Source organism: Panthera tigris, chromosome E1 (assembly GCF_018350195.1).
Source record: "Panthera tigris isolate Pti1 chromosome E1, P.tigris_Pti1_mat1.1, whole genome shotgun sequence".
Taxonomy (NCBI): domain Eukaryota; kingdom Metazoa; phylum Chordata; class Mammalia; order Carnivora; family Felidae; genus Panthera; species Panthera tigris.
In genome coordinates, this window is record NC_056673.1 from 14,466,978 (window position 1) to 14,489,848 (window position 22,871).

Consider the following 22,871-nt stretch of genomic DNA (forward strand, 5'->3'; position numbering starts at 1 on the left):
AAAATCTTAAAAAAATTAAGGTAAAAAAAAAGGTCTAGAGACAGCTGTGGGGTACCCTAACTGTATTTAAATATAAAAGAGTCATAACCAGATAGTTTTGATTCCTGTGGGATGACAGTAAGAGAAAATAGGCTTATGTTACAGCTGAAGAGACTTGGTTTAGGTGTAAGACAATTTCACAGAGAGAAGATGTTTGGGAATTTTCTTCTCGGGAAGCCTTTGAAAAAGAATAGATTATCTCATTTGTCAGAGGTGGTTTGTTGTGGTCCAGATTATTTTTCAGGACCTCTTCCATTTTTGCATGTAACACATTCTGTTGGCAAAAAGATAAGTCCAGTCTAGTTTCACCTTCATAAAAAATGAGTTACAGTCGTGTTCGCATAAGGAAAATATATGTAAATTATAGGCAGTCCAGCCCCCTTGATGAGTATTCTTCTTGTGCAGACCTAGAGGTAAAAGAATTGAGCCCCATATTTATTCTGGAAGGCAGAGACAGAAGTAACTTCTATTGGGGGAAAAAAGAAGTATAGTAGTCTGTAAGACTAGAAAAGCAGGGAGCCCAAACCACACACAACAACATGGACTGGTGCCTAATTACCAAGAAGATGTGAAATGTGGGAGGCGTTGAAAATGAATTAAGAGTGAGGAGATTGTAATGGGGAGCAGCTGAAGACACATCCACTGTCTCGCCTGCCTTTTGAGAAAAGCCCCGGGTTACGTTGCTCTCCGGGCCTGTGTCTTCTCTGTGCCAGGTGTCCCAAATGGCATCCGTATCTGCTTGAGTGCCTACTGTGTGCATCATGGCCCTCCTTCCTCAGTGTCCAGGGGAAAAGAGCATTAGATGGCCTCAGGTGCCAACAAGAGTTTGTTTGTTTTTTTTTTACCACTGACTAATTACAAGACCTCGAGAGGGAACAAGTCAAAGCCTCCTTGGACTTCAGTTTCCTTATCAGTAGTTTAAATAGATGATGTCCAGGGTCCACTCCAGTCCTTATGTTCTACAGCACTATGAAATTTTTTTTCCTCTCGTTTTTACCCTGTCACATGGCTTAGTTTTGTTTGTTTTTGTTTTGCTACTGGATTGCTCCTTATCTTGTTTAGTTTTTAAAAATTAAGAAGTTGAGAAAAGTTAAGGAGCTTGATTCTTTTCTGCAGAGAGTGTCATCTAGCCCCTCTGTGTTCCTCAGCATTGGAGAGGTTGGGTCCTGCCCAGTTAGTCACTCCCGATTTAGGTCCCAGTGTTGTCTGAAAGACAACTTTCTTGAAACGGCCATTCAAATGAGACAAGGTGTCTCTAGAGATCATTTCAGAAAGCAGTCTGTAAACACTCATCCTGAAATTTATTGTATCTTCTGCAGTTTTTAAGGATAGGGACCGAATCCTCTCAGGCGCAGGAGAGGGGCTGAGTCAGGGATCCCATATGGTTCCTCACAGACACTTGCTTTCCTGGTGAGAGGCTGATCAGACCTGCGCCTTGACTCCCCTGAGAGAGGCTGGGAAGCCGGCAGCCTGTGGACTTTTGATTTGTGACAAATAGAATGATTTTGCCTCCCATTATTGCCTTGGTTAAAGTTACCACTTTAACTTTTACTTACTTGCCTAGTCACGCTGTTTGCACAACTTCAAGGTCTCTTGGAATTCAAAGCCTGATATATTTATTTTGGTCTTTGAATTGTGAAAAATGCAATGTTTATGTCTTGATTTATTTTTAAAATTATAAATGTTTTATATACAAAGTCCAGACGTATTCATTGTAGGGAAAATCTATTTACTGCCTATAGTGCTCAGTGTAAAATACTAAGAAAGCCCAACAAGAGAAGAAATAAAAAATTGCCCATATTCTCACTATCCAGAGATAACTTTCCATCCTTAACATTTGGCATATATTTTTATCTTTTTTTCTATACATATCCCCCCCACATTTATTTTTGTTTTTTACAAATATGCTTAACAAGGGATATTAAACTACTTTAAAACTGTTTTCATTTAATATATATTGAACTTACCCCCACATGATTAAAAATGTAATACAACTTTTAAAAAACAGAATTCAGTTATATGGATGTGCCATCTTAATAATCGGCTATTGTTGGGCATTTTAGGCTGTTTCCAATTTTTTGCTGTTATAAATTACCATCTTATGCTTTCTGTCTTCCTCCTCTGCTGCTACTGTTGCTGCTGCTTTTATAATTTTATAAAACTTTAAACATAAATTGTATGTTGTATTTATCTCCACTTTAATATAATTTTTGTTCTGTGATATGGGTGGAGCAAAGAGAAACATAAAACTGCTCACAGGTAGTCTGAGGCCAAAATCAGCAATTTAGTGACAAAATTGGGAACTAGAAACCCTGTGATTGAGTCCAGAGGAAAGATCTTTTATCTGTGCGTCCCTCAGTTACTAACTGAGCTGATGTAGTCTGAGTGGATTCATCTTCCTTCTCGTAGCTCAGAATTGAAGTATTCTAGTTTATATCCTTATGTATTTGATGTTTACTTTTGTTTTCATCATGTTGAACTAGTTGAAAGGCAAAGGGAGGATTTTATTGTAATTAAAAAAAAAAAAAAAAGATGTGGACATTTGACCTGGTGCTCGTTTGAGATTCCAGTCTGACCTAGGGAGTTAATGGATCTGTTTCAATTTCCACCCCAGGGAAGAGGCTTCCTCAGACACAGCTTCGAAGCAGGACTGTCCCACGTGACACTTCTGTCATGTCATTCCGTGCTGGCTCTCTACTGCTTTTCAACACGGAGACACATGGCTCTGAAACTTGCCCATTGTGGCTGCTTTTCAAGCAGAGTGAACACTGCTATTCTCGTAATGAGAAGTGCTAGCCCCCTCCCCACCTCCAACCAGAAAGAGTGCTGCACAGTGTCAAGATTTAAAATGAAACCTTTGTTATAGCCCATGGGGAAAAATGGATCCATTCCAGCCCCAAACATATCACTCTCTGCCATTCCAAACCTACCAAGAGTTTTAATGGTTCTGAAACTTCTGGAAGGAAAAACAAGGTTCTTTTTTTTCCCCTCTTGTTTTTTGGGGAGGAGGGGCACTGAAATGGCACGTTGGGGAAAAAAGCAAATACATGGCATGTTTTGTGCCAATGAAAATGAGGACAGCTCAGCAGAGAAGGGAACTGAAGTATAAACTGTAATTGACCCATAGCTGTGGCATGACTCCTGGGTACCAGGAGGTCAGTAATAGGAGTTGCCATCCAAGGGCAAGGAATGAAGATTGCTAAAATGCCAGAAAGCTCTGGAGCTTCTTTCCTAACCCCTGGAGGCTACTATTCAGTGGGGAAAGGGCCAAGGTTCAGGTGAAACCAGGAGCACCTTTCTCTAGGACCTGAAACTGTTGCATCTTTTGAGAAGGATTCCCTTCCCTGTGGCTTTCCAGAAGCTATTTATTAATCCCGCCTGGAGCTATTCCTCACCCCCACCCCCCCTACCCCCAGTGTACCACAAGGAGTTTGTTTGTTTGGGGGGGGTGGGGGTTGAGGATGGATAAAAGATACTTTGCTGACCACGAATTGTTCGGCATGGCTCTAAGGCCCATGTGCCTGGTTTCTCTCTCTAGCACCAAGTCTGAATTTGCTTTTTATTTTCTGAGGACTTGGGCTGTGGTTTGTTCGTGTTGCCAAAGGAGCTCCAGGCATGCACCACTGTTTGGGATCCAGTGGCCACATTTGGCAAGCAGTGGTTTGAATGACCTCTCTTTAGGAGCCCTAGGTCACTGGCTGGATTTCTACCTCCCTACATTACAGGCTCTTCCTGTATTGGGAGTGGCAGTTGGCCAGGGCATTATATTTCCACTGGCCTGAAAACATACAGACCCTGATGAGCAGAGGCTTGTGAGAGGGAGGAGGACAGCAACACAGGAAAGACTGAAACACATCATTAGGGCCCTTGGGCTAGGGATTCTTCAAGGGGAAGTTTGGGATCCTTAGGTGGAGCAGTTAGTGCGATAGCACCTGAAACACAGCAGCAGAGCTCGGTCTGGTTTCCTGAAGCGAAGCCTCGAGTGAGGGCTCTCTAGATTCATGAACCTCTTTTTATAGAATAGTTTTCATACCAGAGAGTTTGGGGAATATGTAGGTTTTAGAGCTTAAAGAAAATTCGTTCACTGTTCACAAAAACCGATTGTTTCACAGAGAAACTTTGACTTCAGCTTGAATCCACTTACTGCCAGGGGTTAGGAAATAGCATACCAGAGCATAATAACTCAGAGCAACTTATCCAGAGGTTGAGTTGTTTCCATCCCTGATCAATTCTTTCTCTTAAATGTGGTCGCCACCTTAGGATACCAGGAAGGTTTGTGAAAGAAAACGTCCTAGGCATTAGTTGTCTGCTTTCAGAGAGACACCGTGGGATGGGACGGGGGGGGGCGATTTTGTGTGTGCGCGTACACGCCAACTGCTGTTGGGCACATACCTCCCTGAATGAGCTGGCTGTGTTTGTAGGATGGAGACATTCCCTGCGGTGGCTGAGAAGGTCCTCAAGGAGTTCCAGGTGTTGCTGCAGCATAGCCCCTCTCCTATTGGAAGTACCCGCATGCTGCAGCTTATGACCATCAACATGTTCGCTGTGCACAACTCTCAGTTGAAAGGTAAGGAATGTCTCGTTTCTTTATCTACACAGGTAAAGATTAATCTAGCTTCTTTCCTATGGTACCATATCACTCCATTCACCTGATACACACGCGCGCGTGCACACACACACACACACACACACTTCTCTTATCAGTGTCTCTCCAATTTTCAATCTACTCTCTGAAATCTGTATGACTCTCTAGTGCTTGGGTGGGATGAAAGGAGGGAATCATGGGTATGGAGCTTAATTTGCAAACCCAGAGATGCTGTTGCACATCTGGCCATGCTGAAGGCAGCAGCAAGGCCTCTTGGAGGCTGCAGACCCAGAGCCTCTCCCAGGGGAGAGGCATTGCTGAAATGTTTCATTGCAGAGACCATACGCTTGGCAGGGATTGGGAATAGCTGTTTCTGGACTCATGTACCCTGTTTGTTCGATATGGAAAAGTCTAGTTCCCTATGGGCTATCCCTTGTGGGAGCCTGCCAGGGAGTACGAACAGTGAATTGATGAGCTTTGGTGACTCAAGCTGGAAGCACAAAAATCACCAGGCCCAGAATTTGGCTATCATACTGGTGTGCATTCTGAAATGCTTTTCTGAACACTGGGGTTTTTAACACTGGGGAGGGAGGGGCTGATTGGCAGGAGTTTTAAATGTTCTGAGGACCAGGTCACTGTTGAAGGATGTTACCAGGATCCCTCCCCTCCACCCCACTTAGGTAAGGATGATGTGGTTTGACTTGACGGAGCTATGCAGCGCGAGGGTGACATTGTTTTGTGTGTTTATTTGGTCCATGCTGCCAAAGAACCGTTTCGGAGCATTGACAGAGACTGTTTGGTCTCAGCGCTTGTTATCGGAAATGCCAAGAAGTGGGATTTGTCCCGTGCAGACTCTGTTGTAAAACAGACCTGGCCTTTCCGGACAGAGTGTTGCCAGTTCTCTTGTTATATCTCTTCTTAGTGCTTTCTCCCTCTGAGGTGGATTTACTTCCCTTCCCATTTGTGTTTGGGGGTTATGCTTCAGCTCGCTGGTGTTGGGGGGGGGTGGTGGATTTCTCCCCAGATGAGAGTGTATGCCACACTTGCCCTCGACACTTGGCTCCTCCTGGGACACTCTGCAAGGTCCTCTGCTGCTCCGCCTGCGTTTTCAGTCATATCTGAATCTTAGAGGATTTTCTCATCTCGTGCTGCCTGCTACAGCATTTAGAATTCCCAGCAGAAGTCGAGATGCAGAGGCTTGGGTGCCTTTTTTGAGGCTGGCTCGTTATTCCTGAGAACACCTCTGAGGAAGCACGCACTCCTGAGGCAGCAGCGGGAGTTTCCAGGAAGGAGGAAATAAAGTTTGTGAAGTGCTGTCATCGTGAGGCTTGAAGTCCAAAGGGGAGGGGGATTGATTCCTTCACCGTTGCTCTGCTGGTTCTGTCGAGTGGGAGGCTCACCAGACTCGGGAGATGCCCTCCTGTTTATTTTCCTGCTTCCCTCCGGCAGCAACACGGAGTTCAGGGAGTTGCCTGTCACAGAACCGCAGCCTCTGCCAAGGTGTGGTTCCGGCCTCAGGTGACCTGTGGTCTCAGGAGGTGTGAATGTAAAGGACCTGCAACTCTTGCCTGTGAAGCATCTGTTGTCAGCAGCTTCTGCTCCATGAAAAGGAATGCCTTGGCCTTTTCATAGGCCACGAGTGAGTCCTTTTCTTGTAGCTGCTATTACGTAAAGGTTAAGAAAATATGGGTGAAAGGAAGGTGAGATGGTGAGAACGGAGAAAGAAGAAAATAGGTGGTTCTCCCATTTGAGGCCAAGGTTCTTTTTTTTAGGACTCTTCCATCCGTGGTCAGTCATAATGAGGACCCGCTAGCCAAGAAGGACATGTCAAAGCCTGTGCTTGACTTGAGACCCTTCTCGTTTCTGGCCTGGTCCTGACGCTTACCTCCATGAGGCAGCTGGGGCCAAGGGGAGTAGGAGCTGAGGTGGTCAGAAGCTCCAAGAGCGTTTCAGGGAAAAACAGCCCGGGCCACAGGATATAACACTCAGCTGGGACAGAGAGCTCTGCGGACGTGCTGCCAAGTACCCGGTGTGCAGTTGAGGCGGCCGTCCAGACCCCACTGTGTGGGCTGCCATTGGGAGAGGGGTGAGCAGAGCACTCAGCGGGGCTGGTTGGTGGGAAGATGCACTTTTCCATTTCCCAGCACATGAGTCATCTTCTCTGGGCCCCTGTGCTGTGCTTGCACGGACAGTGGCAAGAAGGGGGTGTTGTGGCTGAGTAGCAGCATCTGTGCCGGGGGTGGAGAGGGAAGGGGGTTGGGGACAGGGTAAAGATTTAAATCCTTCACTAATCAGCAGCAGTTTGAATCACATTTTTATGAGTAAGGAAGTGATAAATCAGCCCTGAGTGTTCAGCCCGCAAGTCCTGTCAGCTGGTGCCCTTCTAAAGGCTTCTCTCCAGGCCAGTCTGCTTGCTGTCAGAGTCGCCACCCAGACACGGAACCCTGACTGTCTGAGACCGGGAAGCAAGGGCCTGATGCTGCCTGGCCCTCCCAGGTGCTTGGGGTCTTGGTGATTTGGCAGTCACTGCAAGTTACAGAACATCTGGGCCATCATTTTTCTTTCCATTCCTTCTTGGACATGTCCTTCTGGGTGGGTGTTTGTGTATGTCAGTTCCTGGACTCTGTGGAGAAGGAACATTCCAGCCTGAAGCAGAGGTGATCTGTGGCCCCCAAGGCAGTCGCGATCCTTTCAGTCTGTGCCTGGGCCTTCCTTGTAGATGTGGTACCTTAGGAGTGTGATTTGAAGAGCAACAGGGACGTCCTTACTAAAAAGTATGTTCTTTGTTAATGCCTCTAATTCATTTTGTGTGTCTGTGTATGTGTGTTCAGTGCCACCCTTGTATTGCTCTCCTCTTTTCAAAATACCAATAGTTGAGGGATAGAAATGATACTAACTCTGTAGTGTGATTACTTTTTAAAATGTGCTTTCCTTGTGGTCAAGAGAGACACAAAACTGTTTAAAAGCTTTGGATGCCTCCCAAGTTAAAATGGAGGAGAAAAACTTAGCAAGTGGTGAGTTAAAGGCATCTTTCCCCTTTTCCTAGGTTATAGTTTACCCTGGCGCTCAGGAAGGTGGAGGATGAAGGTCAGATTTGCCCTCTTTGCACAGGGGATAATAAATTGAGTTTTGCCACATCATTTAAAATCCATCTAAACTTTCCGATCTCAGCACTGATCTTCAAATTCACGGGTTGAGGGATGCCTGGCTGGCTCAGTAGGTGGAGCACGCAGCTCTTGATCTCAGGGCTGTGAGTTCGAGTCCCATGTTGAGTATAGAGATAACTTAAAAATAAGATCTTAAAAAAAAAAAATGCATGGGTTGAGGGCCATTGGTGGGGGGGGAGACCTTTATCTCCTCCTCTCATATGGACCCTTTGCAAAAATTCTGCCTGAGTGGAACTATAGACTCTAGAATCCTGCACAGAAGTGATTGGGGACAGATGAATTTGAAGGATGTTTGGGGGCTCTTAGCAAAGTGCCTGCTATTTATTAGGCACTAAGCCTTTGTTGAATGCATGGATGAAGGCGGCCATAGTTCTGGGCAAGCCAGCTCTCATTGAACAGTGTGTTCCTTACTTGGCCCATGTCCAAAATTGTCCTTTGGTGAGTGATGGGTGGTGGTGAGATAGGTGGTTCCCAGAGTGATGTCACAATTGGTAATGTCTCTACAGCATTCTTGAGCCTGAAGGGAGAAATGGGGCTTCTCCACGTGCCTCAGCATTTAACACTTCAGTGGCCATCTGACTGACTGACGTGATGCTGGAGGGTGAACTGTTGATCTAAACCACAAACACTCCAAGAATTTTAATTTTTTAAAAATTTTGTAATTTAAGGAAATAAACTGGAGTTTCTTGAAGAGGAATAATTGAAGCAACGTTTGTGGTAGGGCATCACTGAAACCCATTGCATCCCCCATCTGTGCCCAATTTGGTCCAATCTGGCCTTCCCCCCCCCTTCCTTTTTTTTTTTTTTTTTTTTCACCCCCTCTTGGTCTCTCTCTTTTTAAAAAAAAAATATGTTTTATAATTCCTGGAATCAAAACCATCTCAGGCACACACTGTTTTATTTTACTGTATTATTGGATTATACTTCCTATAAATCATTGGATGTTATTCATTGGCCACCACTGGAATAACTTCCCTTTTCTGTGCCCTGGCCCCCTCTTTTTCCTCCTCCTTTTCCTCCTCTGCCAGTTCGTAGACTAGGCCTCCATTTCAGCCCTGCAGAAATGGTGCTCTGGTGGCAGCAAGAGGGCACCCAAGAGACACTTCTTGTGTGTGCCGTCGGTGCTCCCTGCTTTTAGGGAACATGCAGGGGCTGGGATTGAGGTAGGGCTGGACTGGCATTATCATTTATGCTTGCTCTTATGGTTTGTTAGGAATCCTAAATTGGAGGCGGTAGGGGGAGTGCCACATGTGTGTCTCCAAAGGGATGGAGAGTCACAGCTGGGACGGATAGTGGCCAACCTAGATGTTGGGATGCTTGAGGTGGAGACCCACCCCTTCAGGCTGCTGTTGTGTATGCAGATTGAGTCTAGTTGAGAAGTTTGCTTCACAACCAAAGTTCCTTTGATTTCCAGCTACATCCACCTTACAGCCCTTGAGTACAGCAGTCTGCTCCTCTGTGGCGGTTCACTTCTGTCTGAGTCTCTTACCAAAGCAAAATGTATGAAGTGCCTAATCCTCTGCTTGTCAGAACAGTTGTACAGGAAATCCACCTTTCATAAGGGGTTAGGCTTGAGTTTAGCTGTACAAACTGTCCCTCTCATTCCTCCTTCTATATCTCTAGTGCTAGAAGCCCTTGGGCTTTTTCTCCTAAAGGATCTATGGGTAGATTTCTCCAGGTAATCAGCACTGCCTGACCTTCACTTTCCGAACTGCTCAGTTTAGAGTAAATTAACAGAGAGCCAGCTTAGCCAACAAATTTTTGTGAGAAATAGATTTGAAGGTCAGAAGAGGCTAGGCTTTAGAAGGCAGGCCAGAGGAGGACACGTCCTTCAGCTATGCCCTCTATCCCTCTGGGGGAGATATAACTATCAACAGGTTGCTTAGCACAGCCTTCTTCCCTTAGAATTCCCTGGAAAAGAGGAAAAGTTAAAGGAGTGAGTATGTCAAGGGAACCTCCCTATCTTTCTTGACTCTGATTTCCATGGTCCTTGTTTTTAGAACGACTGTTACTTTAGGCTGGGAAAGAGAAACAGTTATGAAAAGCTAAAGAAATGAGAAAATTCAGTCATATCAACAAAAGTAAGCCTCTTATGTGTCAGTTGAAGAAATGATTTCTGTGTTTGCCCCAGTGTGACACTGTGGGTTGGTGTCCTTGGTTCTTTGGTTTGGAGTGCTGACGTGTAACATCCCATCATAACCCGGGAGCTGAAATGGGCCAGATAGCTCATCTCTCCTGCCGTTTTACAGCTTCCCAATTTGATTTTCTTTTGCTCCATGAAGAACTTGTTCTGAAAGGAAGACATTACTGACAGGAATGTTGGCAGCAGGACTCCCAGCTGCCTTTCCTGAGTTCTCTTTAAGTTTTTCCTGGGGAGAAAAATTCTAAATGGGTAGGTTACAGGGGACTCGGGCCAGATAGGTACTATGTGTTGAAGACAAAGGGAAAGTAGGTGTGTTCTGGGGATGGGGTTAGAGGGAGTAAGTTGTACTTTGTATCCTAATCAACTAGATGATGGTCTGAGGAAGAATTGTGGCTTTCAGAGGTAGTGACCAATAACGGCAACAACAAAACGACACCGCGTTAATACTTGATGACATTTTATAGTTACTGTGTATGTATTTTCATTTGATTTCTCCTATCAGCTGTCTGAGACAGGTGGGACAGATATTTTGTATCTTACTTTATAGATGACCTGAAAGGGAACAGAAAGTTTTAGTAACTTAATCAAGGTTGCATGGCTAGTAAATTACATAAATTAACCCAGGTCTTAAGTGTCCAGCCTTCCCTATCAGAAGACAGAAAAACTTCCCTGGACTTAATTGAGACAGTTAAACAATGAAAGCATCCCCTGATACCCCGCCAAAATCTGAGCAGCTGCTGTTCTTTGATGCAAAAAGTGATCCTGGACTCTGATTTGAGACTGAAGAGGAGCAAGTAGAGATGAAGGAGTTGGGGGGTCAGAATTCTCCTAGGCTACTTGAGCCTCTAGTGGGACCACGGATAATAAGCTGGCAGAAGGATATGGTTTAGGGATATCAAGATTGTTGTTGAGGTTCCATATTTACTATTCTCATGGATAAGAGGGAATCTCCCTCTCACAATGGAAAGCATTAAAAAAATTTTCTTTAACGTTTATTTCTTTTTGAGAGAGAGACAGAGTGAGAGCAGGGGAGGGGCAGAGAGAGAGGGAGACACAGAGTCTGAAGCAGGCTCCAGGCTCTGAGCTGTCAGCACAGAGCCCGATGTGGGACTCGAACTCACAAACCACAAGATCATGACCTGAGCCGAAGTCACACACTCAACCCACTGAGCCACTAGACGCCCCTGGAAAGCATTGTTAATGACCGATTGGTAAAAGTAATTTTCTGTCTTTCTCTTGTTTTGGGAAATGTAGTGTCTGTGTTTCTATGTCTCTCTTTTAAAGGACTTTTTAGGAGCATTGTTTCTTACTGTCACAATCTTTTCTAATATCCCTCTTGCTTTTAAAATAGAGGCTTTTCAGGGCGCCTGGGTGGCTCACTCGGTTAAGTGGCCAACTCTTGGTTTCAGCTCAGGTCATGATCTCACGGTTTGTGATTTTGAGCCCCATGTCAGGCTCTACACTGACAAGCGGAGCCTGCTTGAGATTCTCTCTCTCACCCTTTCTCTCTGCCTCTCCTGCACTCTCTCTCTCAAAATAAATAAATAAAACTTAAAAAATTAAAATAAATTCAAAAGAGGCTTTTCAACATGCCATTCTCTCTTTTTTTTTTTTTAAGTTTTTTAATGTTTATTTATTTTAGAGAGAGACAGAGTACGAGCGGAGGAGGGGCAGAGAAAAAGAGGGAGACACAGAATCTGAGGCAGGCTCCAGGCTCCAGGCTCCGAGCTGTCAGCACAGAGCCCCTATGTGGGGCTCGAACTCATGTAACCCTGAGATCATGACCTGAGCAGAAGTCAGACACTTAACCGACTGAGGAGCCCCTCACATGCCATTCTTAGAAGAGACTGTGATTCTTATTTTTGGCCTAGGGAAAAATGGATATATTGTTCATGCAGAAAAGAGGATGAGAGGCTAAAGCATTTGAAAGGATGATAAAGTGAATACACATGGAACCCCTACCTAGATTAAGAAATAAAATCTTGTTAGCACCTCAGAAACTCCCTGTTGTGTTTTGTGTGCACCCTTCCAGGTAATTGTCCCTCACCCTTCCAGGTAATCGTCAACCTGACCTGTGGAGTTCATCCTCTTACTTTTCTTTATAGTGTTGTTATAAGTACGTCCTCTTAAACAAAACATAGTTTGGTTTTGCTTGCATATAAATGGAATCATGCTTAATCATGTTATTTACATTCTTTTTTTCTCTGGCTTATTTTGTTACATGTAATGTTTGTGAATTCTGTCCATGTTGATGTGTGTGGTTGTAGTTTATCCATTTTCATTGCTACAATACTACATTTTATTCATTTATTACAGTTTACCCATTCTTATGTTTAAGGGCATTTGAGTTGTTTTCTCTTTGGGGTTGTTATGAACACTGAATCCGTTGACAGTTATTGTAATTATTAGAGCATTTGGATTTATATATACTGTCTATTTCTTTTTTTAAGTTTATTTATTTTGAGAGAGAGAAAGAGAGAGAGGGACTCGGGTAGGGGCACAGTGTGAGGGGAGAGAGAGAATTCCAAGCAGGCTCCACACTGTCAGTGCAGAGCTGGACACGGGGCTTGAACTCACAAACCGTGAGATCATGACCTGAGCTGAAACCAAGAGTCAGACGCCCAACTGAGTGAGCCACTCAGGCGCCCCTATACGGTCTTATTTTTTAAAAATAAGCTTTTACTGAGGTAAAGTATGTACACAATAAAATGAACCCATGTTAAGAATGTATTTAAATGAGTTTGACCCATTTATATACCTAGGTAACTAATGTTCACAATCAAAACACAGAACATTCCATCATCCTGAAAAGTTTTCTTTGTGCTCATGCCAGTTGACCTCTGTTCCTACCCCTGGCCCCAGGCTGACTACCGACCCGCTTTCTGTCACCATACACTGGATGTGCCTTTTCTAGAGTTTCATATAAATGGAATCAGTGTGTACTCTTTCGTGTTTTGCTCAGCTTCACGTGTCTGAGATTTATTCATGTTGTTTCTGTGTATCAGTACTGCATTCCCTTATATTACTGAATAGTATTCTACTGTGAGGGTATAATACCATTTTGTTTATCTAGTTACCTGTTGATAAATGTTTGGGTTGTTTCTACTGTTGGGCTATTATGAACAAAACTGCCGCGAATGTTGGTATGAAAGCCTTTTTGTAAACGTATATTTTAATCATTTGGGTAAATACCCTGGAGTAGATGTTCTGGGTCATACAGTAAAGTATATGTTTAACTTCATAAGAAACTGCTAAATTGTTTTCCAAAGTAGTTGAGCCATTTTACATTCCTTGCAGCAAGGTGTAGGAGCTCCAATTTCTTTGCATCCTTGCCAATATTGGGTATTGTCAGTCTTCTTTACTTAGTGGTTCTGGTGGGTATGTGGTGCCATTTCATTTTGGTTTTAATTTCGTTTTGTGTTTCCCTGATGACTGAGGATGATGAGTGAGTTTTCATGTACTTATTTACTATTTGTATATCTTCTTTGGTAAGTATCTACTTAAATCGTTTGCCCATTGAAAAATCAAGTTGTTTGCCTTTATTATTAAGTTTCAACATTTCTCTCTGTGATCTGAATATAAGCCCCTTATCAGATATATATTTTGCAGATATTTTCCCCTAATGCTTTCCCATTCTTATACCCATTTTGTTCCCTTTTTTCTTCTTTCTTACTTTCTTTTGGATTTTTTTCCCCACTCTTTTCTTCTCCTTTCCCTACTAGTTTCTTTTTATTTTATTAGTGATTAACCCTAGGAATGAGAGCATATACACTTACCTTGCCAAAAGTCAGGTTATTCAGTATTTTCATTCTCTTCTGAAATAATACAAGGGCCATGGAATACTTAAATTCTATACTGTATCTCTCCAGTTTATAAGCTGCTTTGTCATGTATTTGAATTGTCTTTTTCCTTTCAAACCCTACAAGACAAATTGTTGCTGTTTGTTGTTGTTGTTGTTATTATGTTGTTGGTAAATGCTTGTTTAGATCCACTCATATTTACTATGAGTAAATTTTTCTTTTCATTCTTTTTTGCATTTCATAACCTCCACCTGGGATCATTTTCTTTCTGCCTCAAGTATATTCTTTAGAATTTATTTAGTGAAGTTCTTTTGATGACAGATTTTTTCGGTTTTTATTTGTCTACAAGGCTTTATTTTCCTTATTCCTTTCTTAATAAATAAATTATTAACTTAATTTTTTTGTTTATTTATTTATTTTGAGAGAGATGGAGAGCATGGGTGGGGTAGGGGCAGAGAGAGCAGGAAAAAGAATTCTAAGCTGACTCCATGCTGACACAGTGTGGAGCCCAGCGTGGGGTTGGAACTCAGGAACGGTGAGACTGTGATCTGAGCCGAAATCAAGGGTTGGGTGCTTAACTGACTGAGCCACCCAGGCACCCCTATTTTCCTTATTCCTGAAGGATCTATATTCACTGGTAATAGGGTTCTAGGTTAATAGCTATTGTTCTTCAGTCCCCATTTAAGATAATTTATTGTCTCTGGGCTTTCACCGTTGCTGATTGAAAGCCAACCATCAGTCAAATTGTTTCTCTTTTAAAAATAATCTGTTCTTTCTGGTTGCTTTCCAGGTCTTTTAAAAATTAAAAAAAATTTTTTTTTAAATTATTTGATGTTTTGCAGTTCTAATGATTTGTCTAAGCTTGGATTTATTTTTTATTCTTCCTGCTAGAGATTTGTTGGGCTTCACATATCTGTGAGTTGATTTCAGCAGTTTTGGAAAATTCTTAGCTGCTTTTTTTATTTAAATGTTTATTTATTATTGAGAGACAGAGAGAGAGAGAGACAGAACATGAACATGGGAGGGGCAGAGACAGGAGGAAATGCAGAATCCGAAGCAGGCTTCAGGCTCCGAGCTGTCCGCACAGAGCCCGACGCGGGGCTCGAACTCACAAACTGCGAGATCATGACCTGAGCTGAAGTCGGATGCTTAACTGACTGAGCCACCCAGGCGCCCCTTTTAGCTGCTTTTTAAAAATATTACATCAGCCCATGCTTTCTCTTCCCCTTCTGTGACTCTAGTTAGTCAGAGGTTAGACCTTACTCTATGTCTTTAGTGTCTCTTAAACCTCTTTCAGTTTTTTGACTTTTTGTGTTGTGCTCTGCATTCCAGATCATTTCTTTAACTCTGTCTTTCATTTCACGAATCTTTCCTTAGCTATATCTAATCTGCTAAATATGCCCCACTGAGGTTTTTTTTTACTTCAGTTATATGCTTTTATTTCCAGATATATTTTGTTCAAATCTACCTTTTTTTTTTTTTTTTTTTTGTAGTTTCTTGTTCCCTGGACGTATTTGTGAGCTTGTCTTTTATTTCTTTAAAATATACTAAACATGGTTATTTAAAACTCTATGAATAAGGGGTCCTTTTAGATAACTTTCTGCTAAGCTCTTATTTTTGCTGGTTGTCATTCCTGTGCCTTGTTTCCTGTGCAATTAAAATTTTTTTCTTATTTTCTTTGGAATTCATTATTGGGAGTGCTTGGAAACCTGGGATGAAAATTGGGAAAAAGACTTGAGTTTGCTTTTGTCCACAGCCTATTGTGGGCAATCTAAAATAATCATTCTAAATTAAAATACCTGCTTGAGGGTTTACAGACCACTCAGGTTATGTGAATCCAGGCTGCATACTCCTGTGAGGGCTAGGGCATGGTCCATATTTTCAGTGTAATATTTTTCCTCTTCTGTTCAGCCCTACGATTTAACATACTTTTCCAACTGTCTTATCAAGGGGCCATGGGTTAGTTCTTTTTTTTTTTTTTTTTTTAATGTTTATTTATTTTTGAGAGAGAGGCACACAGAGAGTGCAAGCAGGGGAGGCGCAGAGAGAGAGGGAGACACAGAATCTGAAGCAGGCTCCAGGCTCTGAGCTGTCGGCACAGAGCCTGACGCGGGGCTGGAGCTCACGAACTGCGAGATCACATATGACTTGAGCTGAAGTCGGACGACCAGCTGACTGAGCCACCCGGGTGCCCCATGGGGCCGAGGGTTATTTCTGATTCACTCTCACACCTTGGATGTAGTGCTTTAGGATCCCAGCTTAATGGCAGAGATTTTGGGCACCCTCTTAGGCTAGCTGTACCCATGAAGCTTTGGAAACCAAAGCTCAAGTTCATCAGGTGGCAAATGGTCTTAGGGTAAAGTCTGCCTGTAATGCATGCACACTTTTATCCCTAGTTTCCCATCTTTACACAATCTCTGACCAGAAGATTCCGTTTTAATTTCCTAACTCGTGTATGCTTTCTAAAAAGATTTTTAAAATACCTTTTCCAGGATAATTAGTTGTTTCCTTGGGAGAGTAGATCAAGGTACCTAATCTGCCAGGCATGTTACTAGAGAAAATGCTGTGACACCTTTTTTCTTTTTACCATCAGACTTGAGCATTTGTTTAGCTCTGCCTGGAGCAGTGTGACGGGGGCACCCGTATTCAGGGTGGCAAGGGCATGTGGGCTGCTTTCCAAAGAGTAGGTCTTTTTCCAGCTCCTACAGTCTAATTTTATGGCAGATGGTGTTACTGGGTTCACATTTTAAAATTTTTCCAAGAGGTGTTCAAGGTGTAGACTACTGGGAAGACTACTTGGGTGGGGAAGGAAGGTAAAGAGAGGCTTGCAGCTGAAATGATAGAAACCATTTATTACCAAAAGGGTCTGAGCTAGAGATCTGGAAAAGAGTGCTCTCTAGTTTCAGCCACATTACATTACATATCTGGTGAACCCTTGTTGGCCCATAAAATCTTTTCCATTAGTCAGGGTGCTCTGTGCTTTTGTTCTTGACTTCTGCTGTTCTTAGAGCTGTTTAGTTGGCTTGTATGTCTCAGTTTAGAAGTCAGATTGTCACATATTTAGAATTTTATTTACTGTAATTGCAGTTTTCTGGCTTCTTTAGGCCCTTTTCAGATACAGGACTCCCATCTTGAAGCTTATTTCAGAAAATGCCCCTGTGATCCCTTGCCCCAAGTGCCAACAGCAGATGCAACAGTTGACACGCGGAAGGGAATTTCCAACTGCTGGGCAGGTTTCTGAAATCCAGACACGTGCTGTTCACACTTTGGCTTCTGAGGCAGGGATCAGTGGTTGAAGAGGGGAGGGGCTGGCAGGGGACTGGAGGGAGAAATATCTTACAGTGCCTGCCCAAGGCTTATGGCTGTGTCAGCTTTCTTCATCCCTTCTCCAGCTGGCGTTGGCAGGGTAGAGTAAATCACTGTAGAGTGGTTATGAGCCGAACTCACTGGGGGCTTCTTTGAGGCACACCTGTGACGTCATCCTGTTATCACTGCTTGTTCTGCATAACCTCTTTTCACCTCTCCCTTGAGAAAGGGTGATGCCCAGAACTCGTGTCAGGGCAGTGAGTAGAGAGAAATGTTTGGTAATCATTATTTTGAGATGCCTGCTAAGGACACAATTGCAGGCCATTGACACATTCAAGATTCCACATTGGAAGAGAAAATCCTGTTTGTAAACATGGCCTGCATACCTCATAAACTTCTTTTTAAACATGAAGGAAAAGACAATCCAGAAAGACTTGAAACTCCTAAGTGGTCTCTCTTGATCCCCCTCTAAACACACACACACACACACACACACACACACACACACACACACACACACTCAGACACACTTAGACACACACACACACACACACACTGCTCTCTATACGGCAGTGATTCTTTCAAAAACATCAGATCATGTCACTGTGTTCGGAATCCTCCACTGGCTTCCCATTTCAGTCAGAGCAAAGCCATAGTCTCTACAAGAAAACTCCCCCTCCTCCCCACCCTCCCACATCGCCTCTCTCTGACCTCATTTGCCGCTACTGTTCTCCCCCTGGCTTGCTTACTCTGTTTCAGCCACACTGGCCTTCTTGCGGGTCCTCTGATAAGCCAGGGATTCTTCCACCTTTGAACTTTTGCATTAGCAGTTTTCTCTACTTGGAATGCTCTGCTGCCAGCTGTCTGCATGGCAGATCCCTCACCTCCTGCAGGTCTGCTGAAATGATATCACCGTGAGGCCTGCCCCAATCATCTTATCAACAGTGCTGTACTCCCAGCCTGTGCCCCTTGATTACCTCTGTATCCTGCTTGATTTTCTTTTTTCACAGCTTACATTCTCCATACTAGGAAACTCATTTTGGGGGCATATGTTTATTACTCATTTTCTCCTACTGCTCCTCTTCAAGAACATAAACTGCCTGCAGTTAGGGATCCTTACCCTGTTTTATTCACTGATGCATTATGAACCTCTAGAACAGTGCCTGGTGTGCTATAAGTTGTCAATAAACGTGTTCAACAAGTCAGTCTGGGCAATGCAGATTGAAAGGCAAGGCCTGGGTATCTGTTATCTGGGGTCATTGTTGATAATCTTACTGTCTTCCGTGTTTTTTCTTTTTTCCTTGTTTTTTCTGACACCTCAGAAAATGTAATTTCCAAATACATATTTTGTATCCTGGCGTTAAATTAAAATACATTAAATGTGTTTTGGTATTTACTGTTAATCCTGGAATCTATGTCTTTGGGGCTCTGGAGAGCAAAATTTCTTGGAGAACAGCATAAGTTCTGTCCTTTCTCATCTCCTAAATCTCCCATCATTTATTCTCTGTCCTTTCTTCCTGCACATAATGTTCTTTTAGTTCTCCTTTACTGTATTTTCATTCTCATTTAACTAGAGCAATTTGTCCTCTTTATGTAAACTAGTTTTTTAACTTAATTAATTTTGAGAGAGAAAGAGAGAGAGAGAGAGAGAGAGAGAGAGAGAGAGAGAGAGAGGTCGGGAGGGACAGAGAGGGAGAGAGAGAGAATCCCAAGCAGGGTCTGCACTGTCAGCACAGAGGCCAATGCGGGGCTCGAACTCACAAACCATGAGATCATGGCCTGAGCTGAAACCAGGAGTTGTATGCTTAACCAACTGAGACACCCAGGCACCCCTACATATTTTTTTAAAAAGATTTAACATTTTTGTTTTTGTTGAGAGTACTAAAAAAATAGGAAAAAAGCTGGAAGCCACCTGTAAACTTCCCAGCAATGACATTCATTCCTACATGTATATATGAATATTCAAGCTTTTCATAACACAGTTGAAAAAATACTGAATATAAAGACGTTTGATTCTACTGTTTTCACTTAGAGGTATTCAAAGTTATAAAATCCTTTATAATCATGTTTAATGGCTGAATATCATTCTCATACGAATATGTTAAAATTCACTTAATCCGTATCCTGGTTTTGGACATTTTCCCCCACTTTTCTAGTATTGTGAATAATGCTATAATTAACATCTTTGTACATAAAACCGTTGTCTGTATTTCATATTGTTTTGTTAGAACATATTTTTAGAAGCTCAGATTTTGAGTTAAAGAGTTTGAAGTCTTTTAATGCTTTTGATACATGATGCTGGATTACTTATTAAGAAGTTGTGCCAGCTTACACTCTTTAACAGGAGTGTTTGAGAATGCCCAGCTACCACCTCTTACTGGCATTAAAGTATTTTTAATGTTTTACAGTTCTTGGCATAATGTAAACATTCATATATTTGTTGAGTAAATGATAGACGAAAACCCATCTTTTTTTTTTTTTTTTAATAGACTTTGATTTTTAGAGAAGTTTTAGGTTCATAGCAAAATTGATCGGGAAGACCAGAGAGTTCCCATATATCTCCTGCCCCCAAAACATGCACCATCTCCTCCACTATCAACACTGGGAACCAGAGTGGTACGTTGGTTACGATTGATGAACCTATATTGATACATCATTATCAGCTTTAGCCCATAGTTTACATTAAGGGTTTACTTTTGATCTTGTACATTCTGTGGGTTTTGAGAAATGTGTACTGACATGTATCCAGCATTATAGTATCATACAGAGTAAGTTCATTGCCCTAAAACTCCTCTGTGCTCTGCCTATTCATCTCTTCCTCTCCCTAACTTCTGGTAACCACTGATCTTTTTACTGTCTCCATAGTTTTGCCTTTTCCAGACTGTCATATAGTTGGAATCATGTAGTGGGTAGCCTTTTCAGATTGACTTCTTTCATTTACTAATATACATTTAAGGTTCCTCCACATCTTTTCAGGGCTTGATAGCTCATTCCTTTTGAGTATTGAATGATCTCCATTGTCTGAATATACCACAGTTTATTTGCCAGTTAGCCTACTGAAGGACATCTTGGTTGCTCTAAGTTTTGGCAGTTATGAATAAAGCTACTATAAACATCTGTGCAGGTTTTTGGGGGGACATAGTTTTCAGCTCATTTGGGTAAATACCAAGCAATGAGATTACTAGATCATATGGTAAGACTGTGTTTAGTTTTGTAAGAAACTGCTAAACTGTTTTCCAACTTATCTTGTTTGAAATTGCATTTCTTTGATTACTGATGAGAATGGGCATTTTTTTCTGTTTTGTTGTTTATAGTTCTGTTTGTAGTCTCTGCTCATTTTTCCATTCCAACCTAGTATCTTTCATGTCAATTTATTTGAGCTTTATTTTTACATTTATTTATTTAATTTGTATGTTAGAAGGAGACACAGAGAGAGCATGAGTGGAGGAGGGGGCAGAGGGAGAGAGAGAGAGAAAGAATATCCCAAGCAGGCTCCACGTTCACGAGGTGGAGCTTGACGCAGGGCTCAGTCTCATAACCGTGAGATCATGACCTGAGCCGAGATCAAGTGTCGGCCGCTTAACCAGCTGAGCCACCCAGGTACCCCTATTGGAGCTTTGGAGATGGTAAATATAATGAGTCCTTTCTGTGTTCACTGGTAATTTTCTTATTTGTGTGTGATTTTTTAAGTATGTTTATGGTTTTTTAAATGTACAAAAGTTTTAAATTTTTATTTAGTTAAAAATGTCATTCTTTTTCCTTTGTAATTTATTCCATTGCTCTTAAGCTTTGTTAGGGCTTTCTACTGGAGAAGTTTTTTTTACTAGATCTGCAAATATATTTTCATTTCTATCAGCTGGAGGGAATTCTAGCACTATTTGTCAGGTAATTTCATTCAGTTGGTAAGAGATGTAAGGAACCCTACATCCTTACTAATGTGATAGCAGAATTGTCAAACTAGATCTTTTGCATCATACAAAGTTCCTAACCAGCAGATCAGCCTGGTGTATATATTACTTTGACTGAGGTAAGGTTGGAGTCATCATGAACTGCACTGCCAGGGTCAGACCTTTTACTGCACCTCACCTCACCAGGTGAAAACTTGTCAGCTGGGAATAGTTTAAGCTTGGAAAGTTAGCATGGGTATGTCAGTGAGTAGTCTTGTCTTGCCATTTCAGGGAGGAAAGAATTTGGTTGCCTTTTGTGACTCTCCCACTTTTCACTAACTAATAATTCATCTGTGCATTAATAGACTATTTCTACTGAGGAAGTACATCTTTCTTTTGGAGTAAAAACTCTTGAAATAAACCATGTTTTGAGTTGAGTACTAAGGGAGTAAGGCTGTGCCAGTTGGGGCTCTCAACACTGGCTCATGGGACCATACTCAGCCAGAGACATTTGCATACAGATGTTTCCCATAATCTCTGGTGGCCCTTTTCATTGGTTAGTCTTGGCTTTGGAAGCATTATGAAAGGTGTATTTAGGGCAGCATTTCTGCTGAGCAAGTCAGTGCCCCTGACTGTCCTGGGCCCAGGGATGTGCAGGCGGAGAGTAGTAGTAATGAGATATTTCTGAAATTTCTTTGGCTTAAGGAATTCAGAGAGAGGTATAGGGGTGGAGCAGATGTATGCTGCCCAGTATGGAGAGTCAGGTCATGACATTTGTATTTTCTGGGTGATAGATCTTGGGTGTGGGGTCATCTGCCAAAAATGTGATCTCTCTTTTCTCTGAAAGTCATGTGATCTCATGGTTATGAACTTTGCAATTAATCACATTTTGTAAAATTATACATATTATACATACGTTTACTTAAAAAGACTGATGGATGTACCTCAGAACTTAATCATAATTCTCTAGGATGGTGGAATTAATGAGTGTTTTAAATTTTCTTTTGCTTTCTCTGTTTTTTTGTTTGTTTTAGTTTTTTATCACGATCACATTTTTGTCATAGAAGTGTGTTCTTAGAAATTGTAATGACAAAAATATTTGAAGTTAAATAAAACTAGGTTCTAATTCTGACTGTGTCATTTGCTATATCGTCCAAATTACTTAACCACTTCTCTATCTGTTTCTACACCTAGTATCTTGTGCATAGAAGACGTTTAAGAAGTATTAAACGAATTAAACCTCCTTGCTGTATATAGTATGTTTGCCACTGATTTGCCATTATTTGTCGCCTTCCCTTAAGGGGAGATTATTTTCTCTTTTGAACTTTGAATTTCAAACAAAGCAACTTTGGTTTTGAGGGTTTACCAACTGTATTGTTTCCTTTGACATTGCTGATTCTTCAAACTCTCTTCGTTCATTCCAGAGGAACCAACATCCTGATAGGTGAACTAGAGAATATTCACCTAATTCTAGAAAGTGCAATTATTTTGGCTTCATAAAGTGCATAGATCACTCAACTAGAGTATATACTCCATGAGGGCAAAAGACTATAAGGTATTTTATCAAATCCCTAACAGTGTTCAAGGCAGATTTCAAAATTAGGCACTTAATCAATAATGGTTGGTTGATTGATTATCAGGGTCTGGAGTTGTGTAAAATGAGTTTCAGCATATAAGAAATTATATTTAAGTTATACGTGTATATCTGAGTTTATATATAACGAGTTTAGGCATATTAAAATTATATTTACATTCTTTTAAACTGCCTTATGCAAAGCTCCATGCTGATAAAGCCATCAGAGAACTCTCTTTGAGATGGTAATGCTCCAGGAGACTGCCTTGAGAAACCAAGATTAGAATCTGTGATATACTTTTCCCCCTTTTTTCTAGCTCCAGACTATGGGAATCTCTCCCTCTGAAGACATTAGGAAGCCAAATTGATAA

General features: G+C 42.0%; 1 protein-coding gene across 7 annotated transcripts in view; it reads left to right on the forward strand.

The window, feature by feature from the left end:
• Positions 1-22,871, forward strand: part of SMG6 (SMG6 nonsense mediated mRNA decay factor) — a 226,297-nt gene that overhangs the window by 51,105 nt on the left and 152,321 nt on the right. For 6 of the 7 annotated variants that reach the window (XM_042965412.1, XM_042965413.1, XM_042965414.1 and 3 more), the window contains exon 10: positions 4,461-4,606. In XM_042965412.1, coding sequence (XP_042821346.1) covers positions 4,461-4,606 — 146 coding nt within the window. Of the gene's footprint in view, positions 1-4,460; positions 4,607-7,959; positions 8,509-22,871 lie in introns of those variants that run through there. The other variant, XM_042965416.1, reaches the window with a different exon arrangement.